A 20,021-nucleotide genomic window follows, 5' to 3' on the forward strand; every position below is an offset into this window, starting at 1 on the left:
AGGTCAGTAATCTTCCAATGGCATATATGATCTTCAGCTGTTTAAAGAAGATAACTGGTATTAGGAATCAAAAGCTGTATTACTTACCTGTTGGCACTGGTGCACCTACTCCTGCGGTATATTGAGCTGTGGGAACCACTGTGCAAGCTATTGAAAACCGTAATCTTGTTATAAAGATGGGTATCCACTTGTGCACACTGACACGAGGTGAGGCATGCTATTGATTTATGTGAAAGCGTTCCTAATTTTTTTTTCTCTAGTACTGTGAATCTCATTCTCAATTTATCTGTTGTCTGGTTTTGGATGTAAAAGTATGTTATGAAAAAGTCTTCACTAGGCTGTCCACATCAATGCCCTAATTCCTTTCTTCAACTAATGCTTTATTTAGACTTGCCTATGGCTTACAATTTTTTCAGCATTTGGCAGACCGTGTTCGACAGAGATAATACAAAAGACAACTAACTCATTACTTGCATTTAGACAGCAATCACTGTTACTGCTATGCTCTGGCACTGCCTATACTAGGCTTCATGTGAATCAGCTTAGCTCAAAAAAACCACATTGTGTTGGGCCTGCAGTACCATATCAATATAAATATACTGCTTCTAGACAGAGGCAAATATCTCATAATACTGGGCTGTTGTGCATGCACATGATAATCCAGAGCTGATGCTATCACAGCAGTTTCTGCGCTGTGCTCCAATATGCACTGAAAATGGGAAGAATGTTGATCAAATCAATCTGTTCATCAGCCCTAAAATGGTAAGATTTGACACTGAGATTTGGGGTTTTCTCAATTAACTAGGGTCCTTGAGCATCAAAGAAGAAGCAATCCAAGTGCTGTAGTCCCGTGTTGCAATTTAATCCTTGGTTTACATGTTATTAAAAGCAAAGAAACAAAATCCCCTGTGCATTCATTTCCTTTCCTACCATAAAAAGAACATCCCCTCCTCTTTTCCAATTATGATCACCAGTACATAAATATCTATGTTGTCAAATATTATAGTTCTTGCTCTAGAACTGATAGTTTAAATCTCTGCAATCGATAAGCACCTCTGTCTACAGAATCGCTGTGCCTTTAACAGGCGCAGATCTGCAGATTCGATTAAATTAGCGAACATTAAACAGATTATTTATCATTTTTGGTGTCTTTACTGGTTAGATGAGCGAACATGTGGATAGGTCTGTGAAAGAGCATATGCTCTGCTGAGGGGTGCTGGGAGACTCAAGGGACTATGTATGTCTGGAAAGGCCTGTGGTGATAGACTTCTGCAGCACAGGATTTCATGACTCACAGGAGCACATCGATACAGGAAAGATGGAGTGATAGGGCTGTGGAGCTATCAACAACAGCTCACATTGGGTACTTCATAAGATGGTGCTGCTCCGAGTCTAACCAACATTCTCTGTCCTTTGTTTACACAATGATCAAATTTAACAAAAGTAAACTAAAAAGAGGAAGCTTGTTTCTCTTGTCTGTGGAATGACTCTCCTCCTATCTGCATACTTAACCAGGAAAAGATTTATGGCTTTATTTGGCCATTGACTAATGGCAGTCTCAGGAAAAAAGATTGCTTTCACAGGCTAGGCTCCTGCACCTTTGAGCGGGAGTTTGCAGATCAATGATCTTAAGGCCCTGAAGCTCAGGGCTGCAGGGAGTGGTTCAGCATGCCAAGCACCATTATTTGACACCTGCGTTTCACTGTGAGGCATTAGAAGCCATACCATGAAGACAAGTCACCCTAACTGAGAGGGCACAACAGGTTGAGTGCTGTGTCTTAATGTGACTTGTTTGCTGCTCTTTCAAAATGAGTTTGCATCAGTGCTGCAGTACTTATACTGTTAAGAAACATGCAGTCTGATCTTCTTACCCCTCTTGAAATGAGCATGCAGATGACTAAACAGCAGAAGATGGAACAGAGATACAGCTTCTATTACTCATTACTGGTAACACGAATATTTCACCAGAGATATAGCTATTGGGTGGGCACTAACAGAACTATACTGGTGCTCACATGCTAGACACCATGGGATAAGCTCACCATGCTGGTCCCCCTTGGCTTTATGAGCTGTAAAATATGTCTTCACTCAGGAGCCTTCTTATCCCTTTTTCTGTTGATGGTGGTAGCAGCAGTACTGGCTTAGTGCTTTAGTCTGCAAACTAGGGAGAGCGTTTAGTTCTTCCCTCTCCTACTTCTGTGATGTTTTCAAACCAACTTTTACTAATGATTAATATAGTTAATGTTTTCTAAAGTTCTTTCCAAAGCTCTCAGACACTAACTTCTGAAAAATGGAAGTTTACATTATTCCTCTGTTTTATTTATTTCTGAATAATCATAGTGTGTTAGTTCTTTTACTTTAGTCACTTCAAGGAAAAAAAAAAAAACAAAAATACACCACCAAAATCCAAAACCAAAACTAAACCAAAGTCTTTGTCACAGAACATTTTCAACTCCTTAGTGGCTTACAAGTATTACTTAAATATCTTTTGAAATGTTTCCTCTGGCAAAACTGAACAGAAATAAAAGAAAGGGGAAAATACTGACTACTTTGTTCTAGTTGCAGATGGTACACAGAGCATGAACTTAGTAGTCCCAGGAAATGAAAGGCTTCAAATGCTTGACCAGAGCCCACGTTATGCCTCCTTCCTAGATAGTAGTTCTCTGTCTTCCACTGGAAGGATCCATCCTAGAATGGTTTGAGTTGGAAGGGACCTTAAAGACCATCTCGTTCCAAGGGACACCTTCCACCAGCCCAGGTTGCTCCAAGCCCCATCCAGCCTGGCCTTGAACACTGCCAGGGATGGGGCATCCTGTGGATGGGCAACTGTGCCAGTGCCTCGCCACCCTCACAGTGAAGAGTTTCTTCCATGTAATCTAAATTTACCCTCTTCCAGTTTAAAGCCATTCCCCCTTGTCCTGTCCCTACGTGTCCTTGTAAAAAGTCCCTCTCCAGCTTTCTTGTAAGACCCCTTTAGGTAGTGGAAGGCTGCTATAAGGTCTCTGCAGAGCCTTCTCCTCTCCAGGCTGAACAACCCCAACTCTCTCAGCCTGTCTTCATAGGAGAGGTGCTCCAGCCCTCTGATCATCTTCGTGGTCTCCTCTTGACTTGCTCCAACAGGTCCGTGTTATTCTTATGCTGGGGGTCCAGAGCTGGATGCAGCACTGCAGGTAGGATTTCACCAGAGCAGAGTAGAAGGGGAGGATCACCTCTCTCGACCTGCTGGTCACACTGCTTTTGATGCAGTCCTGGATGCGGCTGGCTTTCTGGGCTGCAAGTACATACTGCTGGGTCACGTTGAGCTTCTCATCCACCAACACCTCCAAGTCCTTCTCCTCAGGGCTGCTCTCAATCCATTCTCAGCCCAGCCTGTATCTGTGCTTGAGATTGCCCTGACTCCCATGCAGGACCTTGCACTTGGCCTTGTTGATCTTCATGAGGTTTGCACAGGCCCACCTCTCAAGCCTGTCAAGGTCCCTCTGGACAGCATCCCTTCCCTCCGGCATGTTGACTGCACCACACAGCTCAGTGCTGTCAGCAGACCTGCTCAGTCCCACTGCCTGTGTTGTCAACCAAGATATCAAACAGCGCCAGTCCTGAGACCAACCCCTGGGTGATGCCACTTGTCACTGATCTCCACTTGGACATTGAGCCATTGACCACAGCCCTTTGAGTTTGACCAACCAGCCAGTCCCCTTGTCCACTGAGCGGTCCATCTGTCAAATCCATGTCTTTCCAATTTAGAGACAAGAATGTTGTGCGAGATGGTGTCAAATATTTTGCACAAGTCCAGGCAGATGACATCAGTTGCTCTTCCTTTATCCACTAATGCTGTAACCCTGTTGTAGCAAGCCACCAAATTTTAAAATAAAGATGGCGTTTAAACTGTTGTTCAGTACATTGCAAACATTGTGGCTTCTGAGAGGCAGACAATTCCAGTAGCGCTTCCTGAAGAAAAACAGCAGGTCTGCTGCTGCAGCTAGGGGGTTGCTGGATTTCTGCTGCTGCCAGGAAGTTGATTTAGGGAAGGGAATGGTCACGTGTCTCCTGAGACTGCAGATGTTGCTGGAGTTGGGCCTTGCCATGCTTATAGGGGTAGTATTTGCAAGCTAGAGGAGTTGATCACAACCTTCTTTTGAAGTACAGAAATTGAGGATTTACCTAAAAATCATATATGTGTGTAATTGTCTGCACAGTTACCATTTAAGCCACTTGTGAAGACAGTGTTGGGAGGTGAGAGGACAGCAGAAAGATCTTTGTAGGCAGTATTCCTCAGGGAAGGTTACTCTGATCGTTCTGATGTTTGACAAGATTATTGCCATTGGAGAGCTTCAGTAGTTCAGCAGGAATCAGACCTCCTGTGGTATCATCGTCACACAAGGTACAATAGTCACTGCTGCTGAAGGACACACTTGCTATCTCTGAAGGCTCCTGAAGCATAAGGAAGTCACCCTTGCCATGCGTTGGGTGAGAGGGGTAATTCCTTCCCATGCTAGGGTTCTCAAGGTTGGTTTTAATTATTTCAGAGATTTTCAGGCCAACTGTATCATCAGCATGGGTTTGTGCAAACAACAGTCCTAGCCTCATTTCTATCTCTTCTGCATTTACATACCTGCTGGGGACATACTGCTGGCTTGGACCTGAAGCAAATGCAGAGTTTTCTTCTGCAGCAACCAGATTTGTGCTTTCCATAGGTTTCAAGGATATCTGGGAAATCTGTTCTTGGATGTTGAGATCAGAAACTCCATCTGCAGTCACTTTGTTTGAGTTGCTGGCCTCTTCTTTTCCAAGCTGGCTGCAAGCCTCATTAGGTCCAACCCAGTCCTAGTAAAAGTATCAGTAAGTTCAGGACATTTTGCTTAGAGTTGGAATTTTTTAAATAACTGTTCTTTCCCTATGGCTTTGGCACGATAATCCAGAGGTTTCATGCAAGTCTACTGGGCAAAGTAATAGGATAGAGAATCTAGTGGCTAATTTCATGGAATATACTGCAAGCTGCTTGTATAGCTTTGGCTTTGCAAAGACAGGGTGCACCTTCCAAGTTCAGCATGGATTGGGAGTGAGTCACTGGAGGGGTTTTGTTTTAAGGAAAGAGAAGCTGGACAGAAGCTCTGGTGGTGCAGCTAGTATGTGGAGGCAGGAAACTGACAAACTAAATTCCCAGGAAGACCAGAACCATGTGTCAGTAACTCTGCTCAGGAGCTAGAATGATTAATCCCAGGGGAAAAATAAATCCTCCCCTCAAGAACTGAGGGTCATAAGAAAGAAATGAAACTTATTTCTTACCTTAAAATTCCCATTGTGCAAATTATAGAGCGGCTGAAAGAAAGCAGCTGGTGTGGGAATGTTAAAGCAGGACAGGCTTTTTGCCCTGAAGTGAGAAAACAACACTTAAAATAAATTAAAAACAAAACCTGACAATTTTTCCATATTCTGTCTTGATGATATAGCACACTGATTAGATGAAAGCCCCACACTTATGTTAGAAAGATTGCAGAAGCCCATTTCGTATGGTTTCTGACATCTTATGCAATTGTTTGTCTGCCTCCTGTGCGTGCATTTAATGTTTCTAGCCTGAAGCAGAGTCTTCAAAGTTTCTGAGGAATGGAATATGCCACAAACTCAGTACTAGTCTATTACTCATTATATGCACTGAGCTATTTATGCGCTTCTTTAGCAACTTATTTGATCTAAACCATTGTTTCTGGAGGTGTTTTAGAGAGTTCTAGTTTCATTACATTTAGACAGAGAAATTCTGCCAGACATCCTAGTCCCTTTACTAGGGTCTATCCTGTAAAAATATTTTATCATATGGACATCATGTATTCTGTTTCTCCAAGAGCGACATGTATATGGGGCATAATAATGTATGTCAAGGCAGAAGAGAGTAAGAGGTTTTACCTTTGCTCTGCCAGCATAAAAAATTGCTGAGATGGGTGAACCAAGATTCTAGAGACACTTTTTCCCCTTGTATGTCACAAGTGGCTTAACACTGACATCAGTTTAACCATGTTTGCAGATTGCTGGTACATGCAATTTTAATTTATCTACATGAAACTTAAAAAAAAAAAATTCCATGGGTTTAAATTTCTTTAACTGCAAAAGACCCTCAACCTTGAGCTTTAGCTAAGCTTGGGTGCCACAAAGACACTTTGGTTTCCTTAAGAATTGTGTAGTAGGTCATTAACTATCATCAGCCAAGGAAACATGTCATGTCCCAAGATGTCAAAAGAGCTTTTGAAAATGATTGAGTCTGTGCAGCAGAAATAGGAAGCAAAAGGGATCTAAGGACATTTGATTTACCGTCTTCAGGGTGCGAAGATCAAGGCAAACTTACTGAACAACTGAAACATACCTTGAAGAAAACTTGCAGTTCCAAAATAAATAGAGTACAGTGCCAAAACTCAGAGGAATGAACAAGAACTGCATAGTTTTGGTATTTACATTCTTTTCAGACAGTTCTAGTACACCTAGGAAAAGAATCAGTACAAAAATAACAGATAGAAAGTCTGGAAGTCAGGATAGAATACCAAATAACCAAGCAATGCAAATGAAACAGGCTGCAAAAGACCTCAAGGAAAGTGATTTGGCTATGAAAGCTTGAATGAAGCTGGTTCTGATTTGAAAAGCTTCATTTTAGCAGGTGTCTTCCTTTTTTTGGAACATGGACATGAAAAGACATGAATCAAGGTAAAACGACATTCTTTGTACCTGGTTTCTGAAACTCTGTTGTCTGGCTCCACTCGCTCCACTGACTCTGGTATGAATCCTCATTTTCAGAAACTTTGCAGCGAACTCGTGCAACATAAACAATGCCACTGCGAAGCTCTGTGGCTTCAATTTCTATCTGTGGCAGTGAACTGGGTAGTGTCTTGTTCAATGCGACCTATAAAGTATTACAAAGAATTTCTGTTAACAAGGCTGGGCAAAGGGATGCTCTTTTAAATATTCTTTTTTTGTTTTCCCCCTTTACCAAATGCTCTTTTCTTGGATGCAAGAAGGGGGCGTGCATGATGGTGGATGATTCCTGAATGCAGGGTTCAGGAGAAGAAGATTTATTGATCTTCAGTATGGATGTTTTATATAAAATCTTTCCACCTTGATGTGGGAAACCAGGCCAGCTTAAACAGTCAGCTGCCAGAAGGCCCCGAGCTGAGTGGCAAGGCCATTGCGCCCAAAAAGCAAGGCAGTATCAGTGTGCGCCTCATCCACTTGCCTCCCAGGACATGCTGTACTCCTTATACTGCAACTCATATTGAAGAATGTCAACGAGGTACCACGGCACACTCCACCATATCTGACACTTGCTGGCAGTGACATTGCTCTGGATGTTCAAAGGTGGATCAAGTTTTACTGCAAATAGAGAAGTAGATTTTTTCATTGTGTTTGGGACATGAACACCACAGAAGGAGATGCATAATACTAGACTCACTAAAGTCTTGGAAGATAAAGCTGGGTCTGAAGAGTGATACTAAGACCAGCAATATACCAAATTAGCTTACAGGGTAGGTCAGAATAGCTACAGAACTGAGATAAATTACTGGTAACTCCAATAGCCCCTGGGGATAGTCCTGCAAGCAAACAACAACTCTGGATGTCACATTCTCCTCTTCCAACATACTACTGATGTAGACAGGCTCTGAGATTTTGCATACTAGAGCATTTCTCTGAAGTACTAGGCCATGGGACATTGAATTAGATCCACACCTTTGATTCCTCATTACTTCATTTCTTAGAAAAAAAACCCCACCCAACTATAAAGGCAATCCAATTGTACATTATCCATGGCACAAGAAAACATGATGCAGATGAGAAATAAGAGTGAAAGATGCTCCAGAGTCAGCCCTCTCTGAAGTCCTGGGAAACTCAGAATGGAGAAACACTGGAACTACATCCTGACTGATTAAGTCCACATAGTGCACTCTCCAGGGATGAATAGTCTGGCTTGTTTACATTATTTTCACTTGCTGTCTTTGAGACACCCTTTGTTAGCTTATCAGACCTACCACAAAGCTGCTAGGCAGAGCCTCAGCTCACAGCTGCCCTGGTTCATACTTACTGTGCTTGCGGGGATTGTACTCTGGAAAGGTAATGTACGTGTGATTACGTCCAAAGAAGTTGCCTTGGAGAGAGACTCTATAACCATCTGTTTCCAAGATCTGGCTGGCTAAATGGATTGTGCAGTGGTACTGATTCTGCACGTTCTCTCTGGCAGTCAGTTTGCAGCTGGCGTTGTGGCCCTTTGACCAGAGGCTAGAAGAATAAAAGGGCCGAAAGTTTCTTTTAAGTCATATGATTAAGTGCTTTTCAGTTTATGAAAGATGGGTGGCAGCTTAGTGCAGCACCACATTCTGGAAGTGCATGAACCTCTTCAGTGCAGACCGCAGAGAAAGCAATGCTAAAGCTGGCTGGACAGCCGGGCTGAAGAGGGAGGAAGGAGACACCTTCATAACCTCACTCTGAGAGCACCAGGCCTCCCAGGCGCTGCACGCAGAGCCCAGTACCTGCCCCTGCGCCCTCTGAAAGGGGGCTCCTGCGTGTTGCTGCCAGGAAAGCAGCTGGTATAGGGGGGTAGGAGTGGGTGGACAGTTAAAGTGCACAGCACAAAGCCTCTTTCGCTATGAACACACCAGTACCGATGGCAAAACATGTCAGAGGTCGGTTTGTTGCTTGCTTGTTGTTGTTGGGTTTTTTTTTTTAATATTCACAAGCTTCAGCACAGCGTAACAGGATGAATGACAGAAAACTTCATCTTGGGGAAATAGCTCCAAAGAACAGTCTTCTAATATTAAATTATCTAATGTAGCTGGTTGTTACCAAATTTTTCTTGGTGCATGTGACCCTGCAATAAACTGGGATACCACAGTTTATCAGCTTGGCGTTTTTTTATAGATATAAAATCCAGTATCATTAAAAGTTGGGCTATTTTTGACTTTACCTTACCAGAATGTATGAGGCATCTAATGTCAGTGTGGCTTTCCCTCCTGTAACAGTTCACTAGTTATTGGTAGTCACGGCAATGTTATTACATAATCTAAACATATTCACCCCAAATTAGCACATCACAATGCCTGGTGATAGGATAATAAGCAAACTATTCACCTCATTCCTTCTGCTAGAGGAAAAATTATTCACATAATATTCTAAGACTGTTATTAAAGCTTATAACTCACTGGACTTTCAAAATCCTTTTGTGTATATATATTAAGTCATTTAGATTAAACCACTAGGGGTTAAATTTCTAGGCAACAAGAAGCTATTAGAAACTGATGAGGCAGCTTCATGTAGGGTGGGCTCTGGCAGTGCGCAGGTGGTGGGGAGCGGAGGCGGCAATGCGGGGCCAGGGACCCACCACACCGGACCCCAGCAGCACCTGCCGGGCTGCGGGCCCACAGCAGGCGAGAGGGGGCAGCTTCCAGGGCAGCCCAGGTACGGGGTGATGGGGCAGCAGAGCTAGCCGTGCCACAGCTGTCCTGCTGGGGGGGGGGCGAAGCCCACGGCCGGGCCCCATCTGCTCCAGTGCTGTCCTGCCTGTGCCAGCACGGGGGCTGCCACGGACGGCTCGGTGTGCAGCTCTTACTTGGTGAAGTGCAGGTGGAAAGGTCCATTGCCCGCAGGTTCCGATGTTGCCCACATGCAGCTCACGGTAGTCACGTAGTTATTCAGGCAGCTCAAGCTGCCAGGGAGCTCTGCAGAGGAAGGAGACAGAGCTGCAGTCGGGTGTCACCTGTGGAGGCCTTGCTCGGTACTTCCTCTAGCAACACCTCATCTGTCCTTCCTCAAAATGTTCTTCCTCTCTTGTACCACACTTCACTGCACGAGATGAGTCTAAGACCTGAGGGCAGGAACCTTGGGCAGTGGCTACATGTTTCTGCTGCCCAGCTTGACCAGTATGTGCTCAGCTCCACAGGCCTGGCATTGCCAGCCAGCTGTACTGGTCCCCAGGACCTGGGAAAGGGCAGTCGCAAGATCTTGCGCTGCATACTTCAGGGGCTGTGGATGAAAAACAAGCACATGCACGTGCCTCTCCCCACAGTGGACCTGTTCCAGATCTCCTCTTACCTCTCTCTCCTCCTCCACCAAAGAGCAGCACAGCAGTAACGCACAGCTGGAGGCCCAGCTGCCACACATCTCCTCCCATCCCAGGCAGTATCTAAAATAGAACAAGTGTTAGAAGCAGTTTTGTTCGTATTTGTACCAGCAGGTTGAAGCTTTAGCTACATGCTTCTGCCAGCTCTGACACAAGCTGACCCTGACTGTCAGATTGGGCACCAACTCTGCTATACTGTTTCTTCTATAGGAGCTGCTCTCATGGCAGTAAGTAGTACTTTGCATAGGAATCTAAAGCACCAGCTGCCTGAAAGGAAATCTTTAATTCCAGCCATTTGATCAGGGGCGTGGGAGCATTCCATCTTTCCTTCCTTCTTGCACTTTTAGGCATATGGTTTATGTCAATTTAAGAGCAGCAGAGAGCCACAGTCGGTTGGAACATTCATGTTTCCCTGTATCCTCTTTCTGACAGTAACCAAAACCAGATGCTTAGAGAAAACCATAGCAACAGAGGAAGCATAGATGTTCTTCCCTGAGAACACTCTCAGCCTCCAGACGTTTGTAGCTCAGGGGCCTCCTGGACCAGACATAATTTCTGCAGATTGAAGGCTTCAATAGATTTTTCTCTCATGAGCTTGACCATCAGCAGTAGTCATCTGCTGAAAGCCACCTACACCACAAACACTGCTGCCTGCCTTCAACGAAGTGGGGGATTTTTGTTTGGGTTTCGGGGTTGTTTTTTTTTGAGTAACTGGTCTGCTGCACCTTCCCTTTCTCTTCACTAGAGGAACACGTGCTTGACTCACTGGTGTCACAAAACTTGAGGGAACCTTTCCTTCAGGCCACTTGGAGTTGTCCTGAACTAGTGTGAAAAGGTTCCAGTTCAGGAGCAAAAGCTGGGATAGAAATGGGTGTTCTACCCTACACATTTTTTGTTTTAGAAATTCACCCATTTCATATCTGAACAAAACTAAGACCTGTCATATTTTTCCCTCTCTCAAACACACACACACGAGAAGCTACAATTCCAGGCAGATAACCAAGTTGCTTATCTGCAGTGTGGGAATCTTGGGATCATTTTTCCTTCCCCTAAGTACTTCCTTGCCATAAAAGAAAACTCCCAAAGGCAGAAGCAGAAGGAACAGCTGATATACTCCTGGTCAAAGCCCTCACCAGGTATGTAGAATACTTAGGGCCACTTAGGTTCATTACCCCAACTTACTGAAGGGTTGTATAAGGATATTTGAAGTGTATCCTTTGCAATACAGAATGTTATCTCTCTACAAGGTTATGCTGGACTCTCTTTTTAATCAGAAATTCCATTCTGTGAATTCTTTCCTGATTAAGTTTTCATTTAAGATGGTACTTTTTATGACAAAGTTTCTGATTTCATGATTTTCCAGCAAAGTTTAATATGAAGAATCCTGACCTGATCTACTCAGGAATAGATGGTGTTTTTTTAAGATGCTTCCAGTTTGCAATATTTGCTGTTACCTTAATGCAGCAAACAAGCTCAGCACCCCCGCAGGTAGTGTGCTGCTTTAAGGAGCCCACGACTCAGCCTGGAACCCAGAAAACACGGAATGAGTTTGTAGGCAGAGACCGCTAATACGTACAGACTAAAACAGTCACTTGCAAATTAAAAAAAATATCGGAGCAAAAGTGTTTGTGCTGCTTGCCCAGCATGGACACTGAACTGAGCTCTAGGGCTGGGGTAACGAGAAGCTGTGAGAAATGTTCTGTCTTGAAGGAGCTTGGCTTAGTTATTGCAAAAAGAAAAAAACCCTGGCAAATTTTGGTTGTTATAAGCTCTCTTTCAGAAGCTGGGGAAAAGGGAGAGAGAAGTGTCAGGATAGAAAACCCAACAAGTATGGCATTAGCACAGGGCCGAATGGGTACAACCTGGCTATAGAATAAGGTCGTGGTTTCTACCCAACAAAGGGTCTGAAGCAGTTTTGAGTAAGAGCAAGTGAGAAAGAGCCTACACTTAGCAAGGGTTGTGGTATTTCAATCATTAGGATTGTCTTCCTGAAGGGATTTAAGCAATCTGATGCCTACAGCAGCAGGAGCTGGACTCCATGACCAAGAGTATTCTTCCAGTCCCAGATTTCACAAAGCTGGACAGCAGCATTCACGTATCAACCTCTTTCCTGTAATTATGCCTGCTTGTGGTGTCCCTTTTCTGAATTAAATAGTAAAATAATTACAGCATTTCAGAAACCGATCAAGAGAAAAGGAATCTTTCTGGCTTCCACTTCACCACCTCTTCATCTATGGGTTTTGGTAAATATCCTGTTTTGCTGCAGACCTTCAGAGCAGGGGTTGTCAAGAGGAAGTGTCGCCATTAGCTGATTTTAGCTGAGAGAGGCTGGGAGGCATGAAGTCTCTCCTCTGCTTATCATTCTAATCAGGGTTGCATATGATCCCTATGACAGATACAGTAAGGCTGACTAAATATGAAATAGAGTGAGCTGCGTTAAGCAGAATGATACATGTGCCCACAAGAACTTGTTCAGTCACACAAACAAACATAGGTCAAGATAACTAAACCACGCTACAACATTTCCAGGTAATTGCTACTAGTTTGATAACACACCCACCCCAAGTTCTTTGTTCAGTTCTGCAATGTTTTAAACGTGTCAGACATTTCCCGGCTTTCTAGCTCACCTGGAAACAAATGCAGCATGTTTAAAAGCAAATCTTTGTGTTAGAAGCCTTGAACGTTAGTCATAAGTAGATCATAGAACACTAAATTCCAAAAGGCTTACCAGAAAATGGTTTGGGGAAATAGCGCATAACCAGCTGAACAAGATTCTGCAGTACATTAATGCAATTAAAGAAGCTAACACAGGACTGTGGATACATACCAATTAAAATAAATGTTATTGCAGCTACATGTAGCATTTGTAACACCATTATTAGTTCATTCCTTCTGTTGCATTCCACACGTTAAACAAAAAGTTGCTGAAAAGATGAAAATGGTTCTGAAAAGGGCTATAAGAATTATTTAATCCTGGATAACTTTCCTCAGAAATGAACAATTAAAGACAACTAAATTTCTTTGATTAACCAAAGGAAAGGCTAAGTAGTAATTTCAAACCACTTGTGATGTATCTTACACGGGAAGAAGATTACAGGTAAAAATATTTTATTTTTTCTTCTTCTTCTTTTTTTTTAAATCTACCAGAAAAAGATAGAAATAATCCAGTAGTTGGACACTGAAGGTAGATGCAGTTAGACAGAAACAAAGTGCAGAATCTGTACAAGGGGGAACTACCTTTATTGCTGGAACCTCTCGCCTAAACATGATCCAAGACGTGTAGTACATAAATCTTGGTAAGATATCTAAAAAACCAAAACCCCCAATTCTTAGCTTTGATGGCACTCCAGTGCTAGCTGCAGCAGCACTATCACAGCAGCTGGGGGACTGGAAGACAAATCTACTTCCTAGCCAGCCTGCTTGATGCTTTTTTTTTTTTTGTTCTAATGTCCAGTTTCTGCAACAGTGCTGAATTGTGCGTGAAGGCAGAAAAGCCCTGTGAAAACTGTAGATGTGGGAGGTGTCAGAGGAAGTGAGAAGAGCCACCTTCACTCTACAGGAAAGAAAGGGACCAAATGTCGGAGCGAAAGCCCCGAAAAGTTATACCAGGCATGCTGCTGCCAGTCCAGGCGTTGGCTTAGCACTGAAAGCTGACCAGTGACCTCAGGTTCCCCAGCTGTCTCAAGCTGGTTGCAATGGTGTTTCCATCCTCTCTGTACATTTCCAGCGCAGAGCTCTTCTGCTCGAGGAAATGGGGCCTTGCAGCCACACCTTTCCCCTCCCCTCCTGTGGTTCCATCAGCTCCCTCCATTTCCCAAGAGTAATTTCAAGTCATTTTAACCAGAATTTATACAACACATTTTCTAAATGCTCTCAACTGCTGACCAACAGAAAGACAGGTGATTGACTGCTATTGCTATACCCATTTGTATTACCAGAAATCTGCATTCAAAGTTCTGGCTAACCCCAGACGACCTTTGCTTTTAAGAATTTCTAGGGTAAAATGAATTATTTTATATATATCCCCCTGAAAGGGGAAGCAATACAAGAAGGTGACAGCACAGTCTCAGCGTGTGGGTAGCCTAGATATCATCTGGGTTTTAGCAAAGCAGAGCTTTGTGGAGACTTGGAGCGAGATTGAGGTGGCTCAAGAGAATTGTAGGCAGCACCTTCGGTGTGTAAGCAGTAGTATGGAGGAAGGTTAGGAGGAGCTGATTTGGTGAGTGGGAGGTGGAAGCTGGCTTCATAGAAAGAGTTGACTTCTTGATAGGGAAGTGAGAGATGACAAGAGGACAAGGAGAGGCTGTCAGTGACTTTGAAAGTGGGGACAAGAAGCTTATATTTGATGTGACAAAGAAGAGAAAGAAGAATTATGCAGAGAAATTTAATGGGATCAAAGTGACAGACACAAAAAAGGACCTTTGCATCTCCAACATTTGGATGACTACAAGTAAGACAAGATCAGCTTTACAAAGGCCTGATAAAACATGAAACTGAAGTGTCATACGAGAGCATGAGCAGGGATTTTCACGTGTGCGAAAATTCTTCAACATGCCCGAGTACCCTTTGATACATGTAGCGATACTAAATGCCAGCCCACAGCAGCCAGCCAAGACTCCTAGGTTCTATCCCACCTCTGCCATCAGCTTTTATATAGAGTAGGTTGTTTCGTCAGTGCAGTTTTTCTTGTTGCAGCTCACTTGTGAGGTCTGCTATGCCCACCTAAAACTCAGAGGAAGTCAGAAGCTTCAGGTTTTGATTTGGCAGTGTCTCTGAGCTGTTCCAAAACGTGCTCTGCTTGCTCTCCCTCTCACAGCAAGATGCAATTAGTGGTGCACAGTGGGAGCAGGCACAGCAGACACAGACCCTCAGACACTCTGTTCCCATTCCCGACATCTTAGCAATTAGTCATAAGTGACCTGCTCTCCCTTGGCCATAATTCCTTCCTTTGCTTAAATCTCTCCCAGAGGCAGCACCAACAGGCTCTAAAGAAAGGCAGGACACTGACTCACACCTGTGAAGTCCAACGTGACAGACAATAGTGTGTCTGTACCAACATGCACATCCCTCCGTCTGTTAAGGTTAGCCCCAAGTGCACGTACTCCAGAGTGATCCATCGTGCACTAAGTGTGACTGTTTGTCAAGGACACTCCTTCAGCCATCCTTGCCTACAAGAAAATATTTTGTAGGTTCTTTAAGAACAATTAATAAAAGACTATCTACCCCTGGAATACCTAGGCCCCTAAGCACGTCTGACAAAGCATGTCAAGTGCACATGGTAGACTCACATGATCAGCATGTGAACTGCTGGAGAATAAGGAAAAAGTACCAAGATTCCCTTATCTGAACAGATTATCAGAGAGAAGCCCATGTAACCAGTCTTTTTCTCCGTTCATCTTTGGGGAGCCATTTTTCCACAATCTGATGCTCATGAACTGCTACGTACTTTTGCATTTGACAGACTCGGGATCCCAGAGGCTGAAAAAAAACTGCTACAAAGGATGACTAAAGCAACAAAGTGATATTCATACAGACACACACACACATAAAATATATGTATATACATGTATTTACATGTGTTTAAAAAGCATATTTTTGTCTGCACAGTCCCAAACACTGGGATCTATTTCAGTCAGATTCATTTACACTGATCTCAGTCAAAGAGGAGCACATGAAAATCATTTGTTCAAGATGGTGCTTCCTTCTAGCGCAATCTGTACCAGAATGAACGTAACAGTGTGGGTTTGTGCTCAGCAGACTAGCAGGACAAAAGCGCAAAGACCCTTCTGGTGATTTTATTGCTCTAGGTTCCTAGCACAAGAAACAATATAGAATTCCACATCTAGGTAAAGAAATTATTTTTCAATATCTTAGCTCAGTAGATTTATCCTATCATTATTTACTGTGACGCATAGCACAGAAATATGTTAAACTGTCTTACCAGCTCAAAGGAAACTTCACTTTATGCACTGCTTCTATCCCTTGATAGTTAGGTTGTGTGGTTTGATGATCAGGCAGTAGCAGCAGCAGCATAATAAAGCAGAGCTTACTGTGCCCGATTTTAAAGATAATCTCAAGGACCAATGAAAAACTGTTCAGATCATCAGATTGAGTTCAAGTAGCTGCATCTGCAATTACTCATGAGTGATGGAGAAACAGAGGAATTTCTGTTAAAGAGTTAACACTTTAAAAGCCAAGTAATTTGCTGAATATGAAAGTACCTTCTTGCAACATTTATATAAAAAAGGCAAACAGAAGAGCTCCCTAAGTGACTTAAAGCCATCTCCTAGCCCTATCTGGATGTGAGGAGAGACTGCTTCCACCCACAGGCTCTCCCAGCTGTGCTCAGATGCCCGAGGCATCCCTGAGCTGCCCTGTCCTGTACTTCCTCCACGGGCTGCTGCTGCACCGTGCTCAAAGGGGAGCTCTGGCAGCAGAGGCAAACAAGCACCGCAGTGCTTCCATGCCCAAATCCTGGAGTGTGTAAGGCACAGATCTTTCCATACCCAGCTCCAACACTGCAGGTGTAGTGTTACCGTCAGGGTCCATCAAGCCAGTCACACGCACAGGTCTAGTGGCAGAGAACGGGAGAGAAGCAGGCAAAGCACAGGCTGAACAACGGTCCGCCAGCATCAGCTTTAGGGCCAAAAGACAGGAAAACAGGGCCCATGCAGGAATGAAAACAGACATTTCCAAACTGGTACTACAGAGTGAGATACGCTGCTTCTCCCAACACCTCCTTTTGGGCCTTCCCCATCCAGTAAGACTTCTCCCAACTCCCACGAGGCCTCAGTTACCTGTCTAAATGGGTATGACACATAACTTATGGTTACCACAATCCTGGACAGGAGCAGAAACAGAAAGCTCCTAAAATGCAGGCAGCCTTCAGAGTATCATGTAAGTAATACCTGCTGCCTCAGAGCTGTCCAGATGCCTGAGCTGCCTGCTGCAGGAGCAAACATCTAGTCTCATGTAGAGACAAATTATACCCCTGCACCTTCCCAGCCTACTGCCACAGGCCACCATAAAGATGCCACGGCCATGTAAGACCCACAGCTTTTACCATGTTCTGCCTACAGGGCAGACAGGAAAAAAAAATTCAGTACAAGAGTTCAGCAGCAGTTTGGCTCAAATGGCAAAGCACAAACTTCTTTTCCCAGTTTCCTTTCATATGACTGTTCCAAAATACAGAGCAGTATGCCTGACAAGAACAACACAGCTCTCTGTAGGCTGCCTTTTTTCATGCTTCCCCCCTACCCCAAGTGCCACTCAGCCCAAAGGCCATTAACATAACTTCTGCTCTCCAAAGGCCACCAGATCCTTCTTTCATGTTTTCTAGGAACCATAGAACCCGTTCACACCTGTCCCGCAATTAGCTTCCATGAGGTGAACATTGTTTCTCAACAGATGATTTGCTTTAAGTTGCATCTACCTTAAGTTTTTGTTTGCTTGTTTGTTTTTTGGGTTTTGGTTGGTTGGTTGGGGTGATTTGTTTTTTCCCCCAAAGTGCTCCATTTGGATAGACACCCGCTGTTTGTCTACTGTCAACCCTGGACTGAATGCATATGCTTTACTATCTCCTCTGGCTATGGCTCACTACAGAGGCGAACACAGTAAGGGACAGAAGCATCCCATTACAATGGAAGCTACTGGGACATGCAGCACTTGCTGTGTTTGTGCTGCATTCCTTGGCTTGTGCAGTGATGCACATTTTTGAGCCTATATAGACTCAGACTTATATAGACTGGGATTTCTGTGTCTACCTGCTTCAGTGCTTGGCTAGTGAACACGTTGTTAGTCCATCAGAGTGGATGATCAGTGCTATAATCCAAGACCACTTCTGTATTCCAACCATGCTGTCACTCAAGAATCTGTGAGATCTGACCTCCCTCCTGTCCTCTGCTCATCAAGTCCCCCAGTAAAAGGACACCGTTCTGGTCACTGCAACACCTTAAGTCCACTATCATGTCCCTGACTGTTGTGAATACTGCACAAAGCACAGCAGACCACAGCCATCTAAAGCCTTTGTCCACATGGGTGGTGCCACTGGCATGTTCTTACTACCTCATTGCACTGCTCAGTGCATGACTAACCTCACCTTAGCCACCGCTCCTGCCGTGCTCAGGTAACCAGGCGATCTAAGCAGACCCCTCCACAGTAAAGGGCTTAGGCAGCATATTGCAAACTCTGTTCTTTTAAGCAGGCTGCTTGGCCAAGCACTTAAACATCAAATGCCTTTACCACGCTCATAATCATAAACAACGCAATCACAACTCCTTCCTGTGCTTCACGTGGCTATTCAGGAATCTGCCGTGGTGGGCTACTGTGAGGCCTTTAGAGACGGCTTGTTTGAGAGCGCCGCGGAGGCCTCCCAAAAACTGACAAAACACAACTTGCAATACTACCAACAGCCCTAGCATTCCTGGGGAAACACAGTTTTTCTAAATTAGATATTGCTAGGTCAGGGACATTTGCAGTTTGCTCCTGGGAGCCACAGAAAAAAAGCCCACCTCAACCTCCTCCACATTCACAGTATCAACAACTCATTGGCCAGAAGCTTAATGGTTATGGCTTACTTCAAAGGGAACAGTTGCCCTTATTTTAATATCCTTACAGCACATATCAAAGCGAGCTCTTCTCTGCCCGTGAAGTCTGCCTCCGATTAGCACCAAACCACCACCTACCAGCTGCGCAGCGAGGTAGTGTTGCAGTAACAGGAACAGCTCCTCCTGGGAGGAGCAGTCCTGGGGCCAACCATACTAACAGAAACGAGGTGCAAAGGCCCTAGAAAGAGAGGCAGGTTTTCCCTCCTCCCTTAAGCAGCCTGGGGCCAGTTACCACAATGTTGTTTCTGAAGCGCAAATAGCTGCAAGCTGAAGCTGCAGAAGACTCTGCTACAAACTACCAGTGATGCTTTTGCCCAGTGCACACTTGTAGACATGAGCACGGTGCAATCAGCCCTTGTTAGACAGTGCGGGGCAGGCTCAGCTCATAGGGAAGGGAGTGGAGCCGGCCCGATCCTCTGCTCCCTCGGGGAGGGCATGCAGGGTACTTGCGACACAGAAGGAAGGATGGATAACCACGCTAAGACAACACCTTCCATGACTTATCACAGAAGACGGCAAGAAAAATTAAAAAAAAGGAAGGAACCAAAAAGCTGGTATCTTGGAGCAGTGCCTAGGGAGCCTCTGAGCTAGGGGTATACTGAAGGAGTAATAACAACATGGACAAAGCTAAGCCCTGTAGGTTCAAAATCAATGCAGCAGAGACCACAGCTGTTCTAACAACCAAACCAGGGGTGTGGATGCACAAAAAACCTCCCCAGCACTCACCTGTGAGAGAAGCAGCCTCTCTTCATTACAGTGCTCCCTCGTTTAGGGAGCTGTGGGGTTGGCTAAAGTCTTGGGCAAGAGATGGGGAGAGGGAAGAGAGTTTTTTGGTATCACAGCAACAACAGATTGTTACTGCACTGGAAACATACATCATTCACCACAAAGGTTCTCTCAGTATAAGATCTTCTGGAGCCAAGCAGCCCATGGGTTAATAGCACTGTGCCTACATAAGATGTAGGTCTTCACCTTCAATATCAGCATTACAGTAACTTTTAAAGACAATTATCCTAAACAGAGATACAGAGATGTCAGAGGGAAACATATTCACAGTTACAGTGCAAATAGCAGTTTCATGGTTGGCTTTATTGGCTAGCAGAAACCACTCAAAATTTGTGCTACTGACCTGTTAACTGCAGCAGACCAGGTCCAAGGCAGAAGATGGAGTTGCAGGCACATCCAGGTAGCAACATTTTTGAAATTCCTGCATGTTCTAAAAGTCGATCAATGTTTCAGTGAAAGTGCTTGGAAAATGCTGGAAAAGACGCTAATTCAGTAGAAAGCCCTAGTAGCAAGAGTTTGCCTGAAATTATATGTGTTTT

The 20,021-nt window shown here is 44.2% G+C and overlaps 1 protein-coding gene across 5 annotated transcripts; it reads right to left on the bottom strand.

Annotated features, from left to right (window-relative positions):
* Nucleotides 1-841: 841 nt before the first annotated feature.
* LOC308063930 (interleukin-9 receptor-like) lies at nt 842-19,961 on the bottom strand. 5 transcript variants are annotated; one of them, XM_080387640.1, is made up of 10 exons: nt 19,826-19,961; nt 11,545-11,612; nt 10,063-10,153; nt 9,581-9,689; nt 8,060-8,253; nt 7,217-7,353; nt 6,712-6,886; nt 6,356-6,470; nt 5,287-5,371; nt 842-4,824 (listed from the first exon to the last, which is right to left on the bottom strand). In XM_080387640.1, the coding sequence occupies exons 3-10, from the start codon at nt 10,139-10,141 to the stop codon at nt 4,273-4,275; spliced, it is 1,446 nt and encodes a 481-aa protein (XP_080243766.1). In that variant the 5' UTR covers nt 10,142-10,153; nt 11,545-11,612; nt 19,826-19,961; the 3' UTR covers nt 842-4,272. The 5 variants fall into 5 exon arrangements, with proteins under 5 accessions (XP_080243766.1, XP_080243765.1, XP_080243764.1 ...); XM_080387639.1 differs by lacking the exon at nt 19,826-19,961 and adding an exon at nt 16,032-19,621; XM_080387638.1 differs by lacking the exon at nt 19,826-19,961 and adding an exon at nt 12,651-19,621.
* Nucleotides 19,962-20,021: the final 60 nt, after the last annotated feature.

Source organism: Falco punctatus (assembly GCF_963210335.1).
Source record: "Falco punctatus genome assembly, chromosome: 4".
Lineage (NCBI taxonomy): Eukaryota > Metazoa > Chordata > Aves > Falconiformes > Falconidae > Falco > Falco punctatus.

Coding starts and splice junctions, on each gene's coding strand:
- LOC308063930 (XM_080387640.1), bottom strand. CDS start 10,141: ATGGGAGGAGATGTGTGGCAGCTGGGCCTCCAGCTGTGCGTTACTGCT. Junction 8,254..9,580: donor TTCCACCTGCACTTCACCAA/GTAAGAGCTGCA, acceptor TTATTCTTCTAG/CCTCTGGTCAAAGGGCCACA. Junction 6,887..7,216: donor AGTACAGCATGTCCTGGGAG/GCAAGTGGATGA, acceptor AATACTTTATAG/GTCGCATTGAACAAGACACT.